General features: G+C 45.2%; 1 protein-coding gene across 1 annotated transcript; it reads right to left on the reverse strand.

Moving 5' to 3' along the window:
• Positions 1-111: 111 nt before the first annotated feature.
• On the reverse strand, positions 112-15,321 carry LOC310672895 (vomeronasal type-2 receptor 26-like; the record flags this gene model as incomplete). Its single annotated transcript, XM_083430548.1, has 7 exons — positions 112-396; positions 2,729-3,138; positions 5,525-5,651; positions 8,359-8,586; positions 10,663-11,475; positions 13,674-13,965; positions 15,137-15,321. 7 exons carry the CDS (start codon positions 15,319-15,321, stop codon positions 112-114), a joined length of 2,340 nt encoding a protein of 779 aa, XP_083286674.1.
• Positions 15,322-18,397: the final 3,076 nt, after the last annotated feature.

Consider the following 18,397-nt stretch of genomic DNA (forward strand, 5'->3'; position numbering starts at 1 on the left):
TATCCCCCAACAATATCTCGATTGCTACAGGTTCCCCTTTCCAGGCTATTTCCCTGGTAAACAGGAAACATTGGAGGCAGAGAAGCATAACACCCACCTAGACATAGTTACTTACACATGAAACCTGGCGAATGGAGGCTGCGAAAAGTTGTATGGTTGCTGTTCAGAGAAATATTTTGGAGATATGATCGCACTAACGAGGAAGTCTCCTGGCCGGTAATAATTGTGTGCTTCATTTTCTTCCCTGATCAGATTCAAGGGGCATTTTGTCTTTAGGTCTCCAAAGACTCCATGGGGCATCAACAGAAGAAGTAGCAACAGAAGCAGCAAGGATCTCATTCTGGCTCTGCTTCCTACACGTGTCTTGTGAGTGGATCCTCTCACCTCCTGAACCTGCTAATCAGAAGAAGACAGAACGTCTTGCAAGACCAAAGCTGCGCCACCAATATGGGTGGTGTTCAGCTATGGCTTCAGAGCCATTGGACTTCACGTAGTATTTCCCATGTCCCTCTGCCAGTTCTCACTCAATGTATCTCTGACACAGGAGGTGTTCTGTGTACCACATTACCAAGGCGCAGTATGTAACATCACACCGATCTTGGTTCTGATGTTTAGACAGTTTCCCTAAATGTCTCTTGAGCTTTGCCAAGAATGAGGATAGATCACTATGATTTTCATAATGATGAGGGGAATAAGGTTCACTTCTGTAATATACAGGAGCCCTTGTGTGACTTGAGGGGCAGGTGCAGAGGTGTTGAAAAACATGTCTTCGAGAAAGCACAGATGTTTATCCAAAATTTGACATGAGTTGAAGGTGGGGAGAGTTGGCCTGGACTTTGATGGTGGGAACATGGACATTCTGATGGAGGATACCAGAGGTCCATCTAATTTGGTATTCTGCTTCCCACAGTAGCCAAGACCCCGAGATCCTTTTTACACATACACCTGGCAAGCTAAGTGTCCCCCATCTTATATTTGTAACCTTACATTTGTCCCTACTGAAATTCATTTTGCTAGTTTGGGCCTAGTTCTGCAATTTGTTAAGGTCATCTTGAATCCCGATTCTGTCCTCTGTGACATTAGCTACCCTTGCCCTACTCTTAAATTCCTGAATCATATCTCCTGAGTCTTGGGATTGCAGATGAGGTTCTACCAATGATTTGCAGAATAACAAACCCTTTCTTGCATACAAGTATCAATCAATCTTTATTATTGCCATCACAGAGCAGCCACCAAGTTACAATATGATTTACAATTTGCAATTTTCAGGCCAGGAGAAGACCATAAGGAATTAAAACCATGACAAAAGACAAGGATATGTGTGGGCATTGTTACACATTCACATTCAATTCATAGTTAGAATAGATTACTGAACACTAGTGTGGTTGTAAAGAAATTTAACCATTCAATTCCTAGTTACTGAGAGCCAGTGTGGTGTAGTGGTTAAGAGTGATAGACTTGTAATCTGGGGAACCGGGTTCACGTCTCCGCTCCTCCACATGCAGCTGCTGGGTGACCTTGGGCCAGTCACACTTCTTTGAAGTCTCTCAGCCCCACTCACCTCACAGAGTGTTTGTTGTGGGGGAGGAAGGGAAAGGAGAATGTTAGCTGCTTTGAGACTCCTTAAAGGGAGTGTAAGGCGGGATATCAAATCCAAACTCTTCTTCTTCTGCTTCTTATCCATTTTGATGCATGTAATTTGCCACTCGTGGGTGAAGTTTGACAAAAGGAGGCAGGTATAAAAATTACCATATCTGTCTAGGAATTTTGTTCAGATGGATGTAATATGTAGGGAGTGAATGTCTTCATAGTATGAATAGTATAGTACTATGTGCTCAACCATTTCCACACCCAATTAACAACAGCTGGCACGTTGGTTAAGGAGTGTGTGAGCATCTCCCATCCAAAGAGCACATGGAAAGGCGTCAAAGTGGGCCTAAGTCAAATTCCAAAGCATAATCTGCTGGAACAAAGCTTTTGCTACAATTTCCCTGAATCATACATCGTAAAAGGATAGAGTGAATCTGACTCAGATGATTATTAGTAGCATAAAAGCCAACGTGGCTAATCAGGTATCTAGTGGGAATCAGGGAGTGACAAAGCAGTTATAATACATTCATTTTAATCATTCATAATTTATGCAAAACAAAGAGAGCTATATGGAACTATAATCTGAAGACTACGTGCTCACAGTGCTACCCATTGTCAACCTGGAATGTTTCAAGTATTAGGTGTCATCTTAAATTTCTCTTGTCAGATGCTGCTTTGTATTCAGATCAGGCCTCAGCAAAATAATGTAGCATTTGGGCATGAAGATGCAGCCCAGAAGCCCAGCACTGGAGGCCAACATAGAGAAGATGTGCACAGCTACTGTATATTTCCCCTTGGTGCTCAGGTAGGTGGGAACAAAGGACACCCAAACACTGCAGAAGACCAGCATGCTGAAGGTGATCAGCTTGGCTTCATTGAAGGACCCTGGAAGCTTTCTGGCTAGGAAAGCCACTGTGAAGCAGATGGCAGACAGGAAGCTCATGTAGCAGAGGGAAATATAAAACATGGCAGCAGATCCTTCATTGCATTGCAGGATGATCTCTTCAGCCCTGGAATGCATATCAGAGTCAGGGAATGGAGGAGACAAGCACAGCCAGATGGTGCAGATGACCACTTGGAGACCAGAGCAGCAAATGATAATGGAGTTGGCCAGACTCTTCCCCAGCCACCTTCTCACCCTGTTTCCTGGCTTTGTGGCCAGAAAGGCCAGAACCACAGTGATGGTTTTTGCTAACACAGAAGAAACAGCAGCTGAGAAGATGGTGCTGAAGGCTGTTTGTTGGAGAAGGCAGGTCCCTTTCCTTGGTTGCCCAATGAACAGGAATGTGGACAAAAAAGAAAGCAGGAGGGAGAGGAGGAGGATGTAGGAGAGGTCCCGGTTGTTGGCTTTCACTATGGGAGTCTCCTTGTATTTAATGAAGATTACTAACACAATGCCTGTTGTTAAAGATAAGAAAAGGGCAATGGAAACTAAGATGATCCCCAAATGTTCTTTATAAGCTAGGAAAGTGATAAGCCTGGGGACACATTGATCTCTGTTGTTGCTTGGATGCTGATCTTCTGGACATTTGGTGCAACCTTCTGCATCTGAGGAAGAGAAGAAGAGTGGCTTCAGCATCAGGGCATTATTTGTTTTTCAGAAAGATGTTGAAGTGGGAGAGGTCAAGGAGTAAGACAGTTGAATAGGGAAAGTTTGGCAAAAAAATGCTCGTTCGATTGCTTATTGAAGTTTACATTTGTACCCTGCCTTTCTTCTGAGGAGACAGTGGTGGGGCACAAAGTTTTCCTCAGTTTTTATTGCCAAAACAACTTTGTGATGTAGAGCAAAGCTTTGATGCAGTGACCTCCCCACAGAGGTGTGTCCAGCAACTTCACCATACATTTTTTTTGCCTAAGAATAAAGACACACCTCTTTACATTGACCTAGAATCATAGAATCATAGAGTTGGAAGAGACCACAAGGGCCATCGAGTCCAACCCCCTGCCAAGCAGGAAACACCATCAGAGCACTCCTGACATATGGTTGTCAAGCCTCGGCTTAAAGACCTCCAAAGAAGGAGACTTGTGAAAGGAGACCTGTGACAGTTTATTATTACTTGATTATTTATTTTTACATTTATCCACTACCTTTCTTCCAAAGGGTTCAAGGTAGTATACATTAATACCCCCCTGCCCTTTTTATGTTTACAACAAACCTGTGAGGTATGTTAGGCTGAGAGAGACTTGTCTAATGAGCAATTTGCTACTGTGTTTTTAAAAACAGTGTAAATGATAAATTTATCCAACATCTCAGGTAATTTTTATGTTAGCTGGACTCGAAGAAGATTGTTATAAGTTTAACTGCCTTCTCATATTTCACTTTTTCTGTATGATTTCTTGTTATCTCTTTGGTAGCTAATGCAAACAATTTCCTCTTTCTTCTGTGCAATGCTCCTGGTAGTCAGATCAAAATTGTCCACCGCTTGTTTTGTAATCATTTTCATATAATGCATCATATATTTTTTGTTTGCGTTTCTGCTTTACTGTTTCAAATATTTCCTTTTAAAAATTATTCCCCTTTTGTCTTCTATTACTTACACACACACACACACACACACACACACACACTTTAAAAATAAATGTCCTTTAAATACAAGATGGGTGACACCTGGCTTGAGAGCAGTACATGTGAAAAGGATCTAGGAGTCTTGGTTGACCACAAACTTGACATGAGCCAACAGTGTGACGCGGCAGCTAAAAAAGCCAATGCAATTCTGGGCTGCATCAATAGGCCTGGAAACGATGCCTTATGAGGAACGGCTAAGGGAGCTGGGCATGTTTAGCCTGGAGAAGAGGAGGTTAAGGGGTGATATGATAGCCATGTTCAAATATATAAAAGGATGTCACATAGAGGAGGGAGAAAGGTTGTTTTCTGCTGCTCCAGAGAAGCGGACACGGAGCAATGGATCCAAACTACAAGAAAGAAGATTCCACCTAAACATTAGGAAGAACTTCCTGACAGTAAGAGCTGTTTGACAGTGGAATTTGCTGCCAAGGAGTGTGGTGGGGTCTCCTTCTTTGGAGGTCTTTAAGCAGAGGCTTGACAACCATATGTCAGGAGTGCTCTGATGGTGTTTCCTGCTTGGCAGGGGGTTGGACTCGATGGCCCTTGTGGTCTCTTCCAACTCTATGATTCTATGATTCTATGGTGTGATTCAGTTTCTTTGATCATTGAGAGCATAGCTGAAAATAGTCAAAGACTATGTACAGTGGACGCTCGGGTTGCGAACGTGATCCATGCAGGATGCACATTTGCAACCTGCAACATTCGCAACCCGCAGTGGCGTATCTGCGCACACACGGGTTGCGATTTGGCGCTTCTGCGCATGCATGCATGTATACTAAGCTGTTTCCCTGACACCCACATGGTTCTGCAATGATTGCTTCCTTAAAGGTAAAGGTAAAGGTACCCCTGCCCATACGGGCCAGTCTTGACAGACTCTAGGGTTGTGCGCCCATCTCACTTAAGAGGCCGGAGGCCAGCGCTGTCCGGAGACACTTCCGGGTCACGTGGCCAGCGTGACAAAGCCGCATCTGGTGAGCCAGAGCCGCACATGGAAACGCCGTTTACCTTCCCACTAGTAAGTGGTCCCTATTTATCTACTTGCACCCGGGGGTGCTTTCGAACTGCTAGGTTGGCAGGCGCTGGGACCGAACAGCGGGAGCGCACCCCGCCGCGGGGATTCGAACTGCCGACCTTTCGATCGGCAAGTCCTAGGTGCTGAGGCTTTAACCCACAGCGCCACCCGCGTCCCTGATTGCTTCCTTACTTTCAGCTTAATTCCTGGAAGAAAGGATAGTGATTAAAAATAGAGAAGCCAATGAAATGCCTATGTTCAAAAATGTATTACTGCTCTGCACATAGTGTTTCTGGGTGACTCTTTGCCCTATTTCTATTCTCCGAAGGAACGCCCTCTCCCTTGGAATGACCCACCTTCCTGAGTGGAGATGGTTCCTTCTGCACATAGAACACAAACATAGCAGCAAATTGGCTCTCCTTCTTGAACCACCTTGGCGTATCCAGGCCGGCAGCTTTTGGTACACCTGGAGCGAGGCACAGTCTAGTCATGCAGAGAAGAAGGTGCACCGAGGAGAAAGTGTTAGAAGCATCTGTGTCTATGGAATTCATAGGGTTTGGCAAGGACCCAACAAGGTCTCTAGTTCCACCGAACCCATTTATGTGCCTGCCTTCTATACAGAAATACACTCAAGGAAGAGGACAAACGATACCAAAACAGCTTTCTGACCGTGAAAGCTGTTTAACCACGGAAGACTCTCACAAGAGATTGTGGTCTCTCCTCCATTGGAGATTTCAAGCAGAGGCTGGATGGCCATCTCCCATACATGATTTTGTTGAGATTCCTCCATTGCAGGGATTTGGACCAGAAGACCCTCAGGGTCTCTTCCAACTCCACTGTAATGGTTCTAGGGGTTGCTCGTGCATAAGCCGGTGCAAACACCTGGCTGGATTGCCTGAGTGAACCTTTTCTGTTCGGACAGCCACTCACCCGTGGCTGTCTCAATCGCTGGCAGAATCCGTCAGTGGGCGTTTCTTAAACTTCTTCCAGCAAAGAAGCTCTTTGACGCCTAGTCTTCTCCTACTCTCTCTGCGCGAAAGCTTCCTGCGCAAGGAGGGCGTAGGCAGCGGAGGACCTCTACTCTCCCCGCTGGTCCCCGGCAAGGAGTCATGGGACCGCCTCGCCGCTTCCCCCATCTGCCCCCCTTCTCCACTGGTGCTACGCTGATTCTCTTCCCCAGAAGATGGGCTGCCTCTCCCAATCCCAGGACGCTCTCCGGAATCCCTCTGGATTTTGCTCTCTCCCTCCGGCACTGATGGCAGTTCCCTGACATCCACAATTCCATGATTCTAATCATAGCAATAAGAAAGCACTGATAGAGAGCAGTTATGAAAAGTACTGCCACTTCAAAGCAGTTACAGTGGTACCTCGGGTTAAGTACTTAATTCGTTCCGGAGGTCCGTTCTTAACCTGAAACTGTTCTTAACCTGAAGCACCACTTTAGCTAATGGGGCCTCCCACTGCCGCTGTGCTGCCAGAGCACGATTTCTGTTCTCATCCTGAAGCAAAGTTCTTAACTTGAGGTACTATTTCTTGGTTAGCGGAGTCTGTAACCTGAAGCATATGTAACCTGAAGCATATGTAACCTGAGGTACCACTGTACTTAAAAATGATTCCTGGATTATTATTAAAAGGACTTTGCGTGCGGAGAATATCCTTTTGAACTATATACACCTATTGTATGGAAGCTGACAACTGGACAGTGAAAATGGATTCTACACGCCCTAACTGTGGCCAAGAGACTGATATTTATGAACTGGAAGAATGAAGATAAGATACCCTTTAGTCAATGGATCAGTAAGATGACACTCGCAGCTTATGAATGGATCACTTAGAGGTGTTGACTGCATGACTACATTCTGTATATACCCATTCCAAATATCATTTTTTTTCTTCAAGACAAAGACAAAAACATTGATATTTGGAATGAGTATACAGTGGTACCTCGGGTTACATATGCTTCAGGTTACATACGCTTCAGGTTACACACTCCGCTAACCCAGAAATAGTGCTTCACGTTAAGAACTTTGCTTCAGGATAAGAACAGAAATTGGGCTCCGGTGGCGCAGCGGCAGCAGGGAGGCCCCATTAGCTAAAGTGGTGCTTCAGGTTAAGAACAGTTTCAGGTTAAGAACGGACCTCCGTAACGAATTAAGTACTTAACCCGAGGTACCACTGTATACAGAATGTAGTAAGTTATGAATAACCACATTTGTATCAGGAGTATAACATTTATTTCTATAGTAAAACATACAGAAATGTACTTATTTTATCTATTGTATTACTTTTGCACCTTTGGCCAGACATTGTAGCAAGGGCGCCGACTTGGGCCCCAGCTTATGGGTGCCCAATGGCGCCCACGACATAATGTGATGTTATGACGATCCGACGTCGTGATTTCATGATGTGACGTTGTGATTTCACTACGTCACATTATGTTGGCACACCGTAGCAGCGCTTTCAAGGCCTTGCAGGAACTCAGAAGTCATGCTGGAAGTCTCACGAGGCCTCCAAAGCAACTTTCAGTTTCTACTGGAAGTTGCATTGCACCCAGGGCCCCCTAGAGTTGTAGTAAGGCCTCCTGTGAACCCTGAATTCCCAGGGTTCCGAAATATGTGGAGATATAAGATGCTCCCCACTTCACATACTCATATGCAAATTATTCAAGAAATCATTAGAGCTCCACAGAATTTTTATGCTGTGAACCACCCTGATAAATATATGGTTTGACTTCACCCCGAAGCAGTGGCGTAGTGTGGGGGGTGCAGGGGGGGCCGGCCGCACCGGGGGCAACATCTGGGGGTTAGGGTTAGGGGGCACAAATCCACGGGTTAGGGGGTGCAAATCCACGGGTTAGGGGGCGCAAATTACTTGCCCTGCCCCGGGTGCTGACAACCCACGCTACGCCACTGCCCCGAAGGTGCCATTGCCTCCCGAGACAGAGTGATGCCAACTCCAGAAGTAAATTGAGAAGGATCTGGTGTCTCTTCTCAGGATCCCAGGGCTCTATCTGTTCCTTCAGAATGCCAAATTCCCTTCCTGTCTCAGCTGCCGTGTCAAGTTGTTGTGGCAGCTGTTCCTGGGTAGCTGAGACAAAATGGATCCACCTTATAATACCGTTTTGCAGCACTTGCTCAAGGAAGAATGTAAACAGGCTCTGCTAGCCTCCCTGCTCCTTTACATCCCCTACCTTCTTAAATTGGTTGGGCCACTCAATGCCTCTTGAGTCAATGGTGAGCTTCATGTTGGTTGGTGCCGCTCCCCTTATATTCCCAATTTTCACTCTAGTGCGAGAGTTATTGGGAAACATCAGCCAGTTCACAATATCGAAGTCAGGTGGCAGCTCCCAGTTCTCATCCAAACATGGTCTGCCCATGGAAGTATTCAAACACTGGATTTCTTCTAAGAAATGGTAGAGCTGAAATGGCAAGGAAAATGCCAGCATTAAGAAACAACGAGACAATGCGGAATATGTTGGTGGGCGGAAAAAGATACAGAAAGGAAAAAATCCTGGAGGCAAGTGTGGTTTGGTGAGAGAACTCCGGCAGAGATTTGAAATCACAAAACATGCAGCAAAGTAAAGCATGGAAATATAGGCTGTAAAACCTTCAAAATATGTTCCTCCAAAACGTCCCCTTTAAAAGTATCTTTCAAAGGTGCCTTCATCCCACAGCATAGGAAAATACCACATAGAATCATAGAATCATAGAGTGGGAAGAGACCACAAGGGCCATCGAGTCCAACCCCCTGCCAAGCAGGAAACACCATCAGAGCACTCCTGACATATGGTTGTCAAGCCTCTGCTTAAAGACATGTTTGGTACGTTTAAAAATTGTTTACTTACAAACTCCCCAAAGGTCAGATTCATGTGCTTTGGAAGTTTGCACAGGAAGTACAACATAGCTTGCTTACAAAGTGGTGCAAGTTCCTAAATCATTGGCTTGCTGTTCAGTTGAAGTAACTAGCTCAAACCTCTTCACAATGACCTCCTCAAGTGCAGGGTGTGTGTGAACAATAGGTTTGATTACCTATTTCCTCCCAAGGTGAGGAGAAGTGACCTAGGCTAAGCCTGGCAGGACCACTTACTATGTGGTATTAACCCCTTCATGCATTAATTAGACTTAGGCATGTTGGTTATATGAGGCTGGTTATCCCACAGATCCACTCACTTCAAGCTCTTATAAACTGGGGCCAGTTTTCATCTCATCTAGAGCATAAGTCCTATTCACGCAATCTTTTCTTAAATTGATTATAGCATTTATAGAGCACCTTTCATATAAAATAACAAAGAGCTTTGCAGAACAAGATTAGTACAAAAGACAATATACTACTTGTTTTAAACCTAATAATAATAATAATAATAATAATAATAATAATATTTATACCCCAGCCACTCAACAGAATATTGAAAACACAATAAAACATTAAAAACTTCCTTGAAGTCTTCTAAAAGTCAGATAGTTGCTTATTTCCTTCCACAGGGCGGGCGACACTACCAAGAAGGCCCTCTGCCTGGTTCCCTGTAACTTGGCCTCTCGCAGTGAGGGAACTGTCAGAAGGCCATCAGCGCCGGACCTCAGAGAGGTTCTAAAAATCAGTGCTCAGGAATGTGCTTATGTATAGGCATATTGGAACTAGCTGACACCCATTTTATCTCTAGTGAAGATTATTCCACAGTACAGGGCCCACTGCAAAGAAGGCAGTCACAGGTCTATCCAAAGTCAACATCATCATAGGTGTGGGACATGCATCTTTGCCAAGAACCTCCTCTGCCTCATGCAAAGATATTTAGGGAAGGGGTTTTTCTCACGTACAGGTTTCCATGTGACCTGGAACCCCGAAAGAGGCATTTTAAAAAAAATATCTCTCTACTACATTGTATTCCACAGTTGGACTACTGCAATGAACTCTATGTGGGGCTACATTTGAAGGTGACTCGGAAATTACAACTAATCCAGAATGCGGCAGCTAGACTGGTGACTGGGGGCGGCTGCCAAGACCACATAACACTGGTCTTGAAAGACCTACGCTGGCTCCCAGTACGTTTCCGAGCACAATTCAAAGTGTTGGTGCTGACCTTGAAAGCCCTAAACGGCCTCGGTCCAGTATACCTGAAGGAGCGTCTCCACCCCCATCGTCCAGCCCGATCACTGAGGTCCAGCGCCCAGGGCCTTCTGCCGGTTCCCTTGCTGCGAGAAGCCAAGTAACAGGGAACCAGGCAGAGGGCCTTCTTGGTAGTAGCACCCACCCTGTGGAAGGCCCTCCCACCAGATGTCAAAGAGAACAACAACTACCAGACTTTCAGACGACTTCTGAAGGCAGCCCTGTTTAGGGAAGCTTTTAATGTTTGATAGGTTATTGTGTTTTAGTGTTCTGTTGGAAGCCGCCCAGAGTGGCTGGGGAAACCCAGCCAGATGGGTGGGTAAAAATATATGATGATGATGATGATGATGACGACAATGGTTTGTGGCTTGCAAAAGCAGGAAGAAAATACCTGCCATGGCTGTAGCCTGTGATGCTCCCGCTCATCTCCTTCACTCAGCACCATCATCTGCTTTGACCTAGATGAAACCGCAGCATTTAAGGCCTGAGCCACAGCATGAACATTGACGTAAGTGCTGTAGCTGTCTTGAGACAGGGCTCTCTCCAGCTCCTCCTGGGGCAAAGTCTCTAGTCTCTCCTCCTCTCTGCAACTTTCCCAGCTTTTCATGGACAATGTATGTTTTGAATAAGAGCAACGGAATGCTTCTGCCAAAAAGCGATCAAGAAGTGGGGAGTTTGCTTCATAGTAGTCACGTTTGTTGCTCCTTATTTTGGTCTTCATTACAAAGGAGAGGGAACCATGGATGTACTGGAAGTAAGCAGGAGGAAATGAAGAGCCAGAATTGATTTCCTGAAAAGTTGTTGTGATCCAGACTTTTGCCTGTGCTTGCTTCTCAAAGAATTGGTTGACTGCCATGATGAGTGCCAGTCCCTTGAGACTGCTTACATAGCAAACAATTACACTGACTTGTCTCCGCATGGAAAATAGCTCACTCAGGCTGATGAATAGATATAGATTATTTTCTGGTATTATTTTTGAGAAGGCGATGCAAATCCCACTGCTGATCATCTGAGGTGTCAAAGCACCCACAAACCTTTCTCCGCTCTCATCGTCTGGAGCAAGGAGGCCGATCCACGTCCACCCAAAGTTCAGGAGCAACTGAACAATCCCTGTGTACTGAGCTTCTTCTCTGGGGAACATCTGGTATACAGAAGGAAACTCAGTTTTACCTTCAAGAAGCCGGGCGGTGAAGCCATAACTGAGCTAGTGAGGAAAGGAAAATATTAGTGCTTTGTTTTGCTTTCAGGATAAGCACAAGATATTTAATGGTTGCATAGGTGCCAGCTTGGCCCCTCCTTAAGAACCTAGCTGGTGCATCTGATTGGCTGGCATCTATCTGTTTGGGGAGACAATGGAGAAATGCGCCTTTGGATGTGAACTCAAATGGTTGGAAGGTTACAGTGCTTGCTGTGGCTGTGAAAACCAATACAGGAGAGACATGTTATGTTGCAGCTGGGGCAGATGCACCATTGCTGCAAGTAAAAGTTTGCTCCATCTCCTGGATATGCCAATAAACCACATGAGACCATGAGTGAAAACGTAGTCCAAAGTATTTCTTTCTGTACTGTGCAGAAAGGACCAGCAGGGATATTTTCCCAAATTACGTGGCCACGCGCCAATGGATTCCATACCATTTTATACATTGACAACGCACATTCCATACCCACTCTGGAAGAATGGCAGATGAAGGTGATGGACTATATGGAATTGGCGGAAATGAACGGCAGAATCCGAGACCAGGGAGAAGGGTCAGTGGAAGAAGATTGGAAGAAATTTAAAGACTACTTACAGAAACACTGTAAAATTAATGAATGATAGAATGATGTTGGATTGAAGTTAAGTGGTTTTTGCTAGCAGCAATGTTAAGGAATATGTAAAAATGGATTATTAATGGGTGATAATCTAAAACTATAATATATTAAGATAAAAGATTAAGATAAAATTAAAGAGGGAAAGGATTTGCTGAATTAACCAATTGAAATGGAATACAAGAAAGGGAGGTGTGAGGAGGTCAGGGAAACAAGCAAATGAAAGATAAGATATGGAGAGACTGATTTGTTTTTAACTGTTTTTATTTTAGTATCTTGTATTTTCTTTTTTTTCTTTTTCTTTTTTATTCTTTCTAATTTTTGTAATATGTTGAAATCTCAATAAATATCTTTAAAAAAAAGACAATGCACATTCCATACATTCCATTAAGTTTAAATTTCCTATCCAGTCAAAATACTGACTTTCCCTCACCCTATTTCCTTTCAAGGCACTTCAAGCATATACCATGCTGTCTCTCTATGGCTGGTCCAAATGACAAACAGTGTGAGCGCGCATACTAACTATCCTCTTAAACAAAGAGAGCACCGTGTGATTGGTCACCCTTACCAAATTCTTTGGGCATGCTCAGTATGCCAGGATCTTATTTCGTAAGTGCCCCACCCCCGTTGCGCTGCTGCATTTATAGGTCCCCAGGATCACGCCACTCGCCCCAATTGGCCCAAACAGCCAAGTGCGATCCTGGGGCCCAACAGACAAGGCTTGGGCCATGCCTAGCAACAACACACCCCATGGGGGTGGCTTAAGGATCTCTTGCGCAACCAGGACCCTTGATTTAGGAGGATCCCATTTCTACTCCCCTCAGACTGTCCTCCTTCCTCTTCGGATTCTTCGCTGTCTGTCTGAGTGGGAACGCCCCTGACAGGAGGCTTTGAAAGTCTCCTAAATTAAAATGCAAAAACCCACAGAACGAGGCACCAAGTCTCTGGTCTTCAAACACACACACACACACACACACACACACACACACACACGGAGCATCTGATTCCTCATTTGAACTCAGGACCCAAACACTGATTCAGGGGTTTTCATTGAGGGAGGCGCAGATCCGGCAGGGGGATGAGGGTGGGGAAATCACAATGGGAAGACTTGCCCACTGGAGATGGATGGGGAGATCAGCCACATCTCCCAGCTGGCCACCTTCATGGGAACAATCCAATTGGCTTTCAAAGAGACTGGCGCTGGTGCTCTTCCTGGTGAAAGCAGCTTGGTCACGCCCCATCAGGGATGCTGATATTTCAGCACCCATCACTGGAGTGGCACGACCAAAAATGGGAGGAAGAGCTAATTTGGCTATGGGGTGCAATCTGGACGGTTCTGCCAGAGGTGCAACATTGCCTAGCTGTGGCTCTGGTTGGGTGGCATCTTCTGGCAACTCCTAGTGCCAAGCTAGTGCCAAATGTATTGCTTTCCTTTCCTTTGGACACATCAGCGAGGCCATGGTGTGGGTGTGGGTGTGGGTCTTGTTTTCTGGGCAGCCCTGCCCCCACGTCCCACATTGACTGGCCTGAAGAGAAAGTGGAATTTTATGCAGTTGACACTTTACTCTGCCCTTGCATGCCACACCTTCATACCTGTGGGGTTTTGTAGATGCCTGACATGGCTTGAACCTGTTTTGCAATTGCAGATTTCCCCCTTTCAAGGACAGCCAGGAGGTGATTTTTCCTCCCGCAGTTATAATTCGGAATATTGCTATCCCAGCCTCCAAGCAGGTCTATCATGGCATCGGAAGTCATCCTTGCATCTAAATAGTTCTCATAGAGGTTGTAGCCCAGGGTGATGTTGGGTAAGAGTCGGGGATTCTGGTTGATCTCCTGGATGGTGAACAAGAAGGACAAGATGTGCCAGTAGTACCTAACTGTCCCACTGCAATAAATAAATCAACAAAAAGTGTCAAACTGCTATTCATCATCATCATCAAATGACAGAAAAAAAGAAAGGACTTGGATTTGAGGAGGAAACCTTTCATTTCACTGAGGAGTTGCCCCATGATCCTCTGTATGTTTACTGTTGCATTCCTTAAGGACAACTGTGGTCAGGCAGTTTATATATTGCCCAAATAGAATCATCATCATCATCAAAATAAAAAATATTTTTTTTTATTTATATCCCGCCCTCCCCAGCCAAGACTGGGCTCAGGGCAGCTGACACCAAGTATAAGAAGAAGAAGAGAAGAGGAGTTTGGATTTGATATCCCGCCTTACACTCCCTTTAAGGAGTCTCAAAGCAGCTAACATTCTCCTTTCCCTTCCTCCCTCACAACAAACACTCTGTGAGGTGAGTGGGGCTGAGAGACTTCAAAGAAGTGTGACTGGCCCAAGGTCACCCAGCAGCTGCATGTGGAGGAGCGGAGACGCGAACCCGGTTCCCCAGATTAGGAGACTACCGCTCTTAACCACTACACCACATTGGCTCAAAACAATTGATTGAAATACAACTTAAAAGCAAGATTAAAATACGACATTAAAACATTAAACTGCAGCCTCATTTCAGTAGGAACTCAAATCAAAAACTTTTTTGAGGATGAAAATGTCAAGTCTTCACCAAGGCCAATTATCCAGACTGGTCCTACGTGGGCCAGAAAGAAGCCAGGGAAGTCCCCAAATAGGAATTCCATCACAGAAAGAGAAAGGAAAGAGGGGGAGGTGATCAAGTTGAATCCAAATAAAACCTTGTCACCTTGGAAAGTGCATGAGTTCCATGCCACCCTCATCTCCCTCCTGCAGGTGAGATCGTTTAATGTTTCCTTTTCATTCCTGACCAGATTCATTTGTATTTTTGTGTCACCATCTCTAAGGGGCAACACAGCAACATTGATAGAGTTATTTTACTAGGGAAGACCCAGGGGGTGAGGAAATAGGGGAACCTGTTGCTGGACTCCCAACTCCCATCAGCCAGAGCCAGCAAGACCAGTGGTTAGAGAAGATGGGAACTGTGGTCCATTGACGTCTGTAGGGCCACAGGCTTCACAGCCCTGAAATAGCGGCAATTTCATCGAAAAACAGAAACCATTGAAATGATACATATAATTACTCACCCCCCAAACTTGGCTACCGGGGTCTTGGAAAAGTTGTATGGAAGTTGCTCCATAATAATATTTGGAGATATGATCCCACTAATGATGAAATCACCAGGCCGGTAGTAATTGCGTGCATCAGTTGGTTCCCTGATCAGATTCAAGGGACATATTGCCTTCAGGTTCCCAAAGACTGAATGGGGCATCATTAGCAGTTGGAATAGCAATGGAACTAGGAGGAATCTCATTCTGGCTCTGCCCTCTACACTTCTCTTGTCACCTCCAGAGCCAGCTAATCCAAAGGAGCCAAAAATTCTTGCAAGACCAAAGCTGCAATGGCTTTCCTAATCGAGGTGTTCAGCTAGGACTTCAGAGCTATTAAACACTATGCAGATGTATCCACTCCCTATCCAGCATTTCATCTGTTATAAATCTTGACAAAGTCTGCCTCTGACACAGGAGATATTCTCCGCAAAGACTACCCCACCCGGCACTGTGCAATTAATAACAGCATCCTGTTGTTGATTCTGATGTTTTGGCAATCTCCAGAAATATCTTTCAGAAGACTAAATCACTATGATTTTGATAATTAATAGCAGAAGAAGTTTTGCACTCGCAACTTCCTAGGGTGTTTGCATGACTTAATGGAATAGAGAAGAGCTGGAGAAAAACATGTTTGTGATCTGCATCTCGAAAGTTTGACATGTGTCCAAGTGAGGGGAAGGGGGAGTTTGGCCTGAACTTTGTTTGCAAGAACCTTTGAAGAGCCCTGCAGCTGGATTAGAAGAAAGGCCCATCTTGTCTTGTCTTGTGCTCTGGGAAGCTCACAAGCAGGGCAGAGGGTTCAAAAGGGGCTGGTCACATTTTCTCAAGGGATGGGGTGGGCTTTAAAGTGATTAATGGCCAATAGCCACAATGGCCACACTCTTCCTCTCCAGTTAGCTTCTGAACCCAGTTGCTGCAAACCTTGTTGTTGTTATTTAGTCGTGTCCGACTCTTCATGACCCCATGGACCAGAGCACGCCAGGCACTCCTGTCTTCCACTGCCTCCCGCAGTTTGGTCAAACTCATGTTGGTAGCTTCGAGAACACTGTCCAACCATCTCATCCTCTGTCGTCCCCTTCTCCTTGTGCCCTCAGTCTTTCCCAACATCAGGGTCTTTCCCAGGGAGTCTTCTCTTCTCATGTGGCCAAAGTATTGGAGCCTCAGCTTCAGGATCTGTCCTTCCAGTGAGCACTCAGGGCTGATTTCCTTAAGAATGGATAGGTTTGATCTTCTTGCAGTCCATGGGACTCTCAAGAGTCTCCTCCAGCACCAGAATTCAAAAGCATCCATTCTTTGGCGATCAGCCTTCTTTATGGTCCAGCTCTCACTTCCATACATCACTACTGGGAAAACCATAGCTTTTACTATACGGACCTTTGCTGGCAAGGTGATGTCTCTACTTTACTTTGCTGCAAACCTTAGGAGCGGAGAATTCTGTTCTGCTCAGGGGCTGGTAGTGAGATTTCAAATGAAGCACTGGGTTTGCTGCTGTGAGAGCAGGCTGTGGGATGATGATGATGGACCATTGACCTGATTTAGCAGGCAGGATCTTGTTATATTTGAGCAGACCATGCCTTACGTCAATCCATGAGTTCAGTCCACAATTGCATTGCCTTGCTGCTTTGTTGTTTTCTGCCCTGGACTCTTTTGGGAGGAAAGGCAGGATAGGAATGTTGATAATAAGAATAAGAATAAGAATTAGAATAAATATTTTGTAGAATTATCATTAGAAAAAAGGTGCCCCACGGTCTATTCAGGGATTGAGATGCATGCAATTTGTGGTGCCTGATGGAGGTAGCTTCTATAGTTCCATGTTCAATAAGGAACCAAATTCTGCCTTATTTTTGGGTGGGCAGTGTGGGATAACCAGCCTCATATAACTAACTAACCAGCCTTATATCACTTAAGTCTAATTAATGCATAAAGGGGTTAAGACCATAAAGTAAGCTGTCCTGCCAGGCTGTGCCATGCACCCTCAAGCCTTTGTTTCTCTCAGTCCACCATGCAAACTCCCACCTACTGTAAAGAGTTATGAGCTGGTTGCCCCTAGTTCAAACTGCATGGCTTACACAACTTACCTTTGTGTTTCTACACAAATAATTTAGAAACCTTTCACCACTTTGGAACCTATGTTTTACTGTCTGGGTTTTCTGACTGCTGAATGGAAAAACATATTCACAGGACCTTAAAGAGTTTGTAAGTAAACCATTTTTTAACTTAGCAAATATGTGGGAAGAAGGGAACTTTGGAAGGAATTTAGAAAGGCATATTTTAAAGGTCTAACAACCTATGCTTCTACACTTTACTTTGCTGCATTTTTTGTTATTTTAAATCTCAGCTGGGGATTGGGAACTGCCAGAAAGTAGTTGCCCCAAACAAGGATCTTGGCATCCAGCAATTTTCCTATATACCTGTTTTTCCTTACTAACCACCAGACAGGAGAAGACAGGGGACTCAGCTACATTAAACACTGTGACACCTGATGGCCCTTCGGCAACACGATTTCCCAATATGAGGTTTACGTGTTTTCTTGAAATGATTTTTTTATGTGTCTAGATCCAGCCTTTGTCCATGGAGTTTTCTTGGCAGGGATACTGGAGTGGCTTGCCGGTTCCTGCTCCAGGTGGATCACGTTTGGTCAAAACTCTCCACTATGACCTATTCATCTTGGGTGCCCTGCTCGGCATAGTTCATAGCTTCTCTGAGTTCTTCAAGCCCCTTCGCCATGGCAAGGCAGTGATCCATGAAGGGGGTGTCTAGATCCAGCCCAGATCCTGAAGCTGAGGCTCCAATACTTTGGCAGATCCTGAAGCTGAGGCTCCAATACTTTGGCCACCTCATGAGAAGAGAAGACTCACTGGAAAAGACCCTGATGTTGGGAAAGATGGAGGGCACAAGGAGAAGGGGACGACAGAGGACGAGATGGTTAGACAGTGTTCTCGAAGCTACAAACATGAATCTGACCAAACTACGGGTGGCAGTGGAAGACAGGAGTGCCTGGCGTGCTCTGGTCCATGGGGTCACGAAGAGTCGGACACGACTGAACGACTAAACAACAACAACAACAGATCCAGCCAGGAGCTACTGATCATGCAAGGAGCACAAAGTTATCACTAGAAAGTTCCCCAACTATGTAGGTTAGATGGTCAGAGTTTGGGGGCTTGGGGCATTCCAGATGGTTTTTCCCCCCACCCTTAAGAATTCAGTAGGGGATGCTGAGTGTGGTTTTAGCAAAAG

The sequence above is a fragment of the Podarcis tiliguerta genome, assembly GCF_965153285.1.
Source record: "Podarcis tiliguerta genome assembly, chromosome: 2".
NCBI classification, from domain to species: domain Eukaryota; kingdom Metazoa; phylum Chordata; class Lepidosauria; order Squamata; family Lacertidae; genus Podarcis; species Podarcis tiliguerta.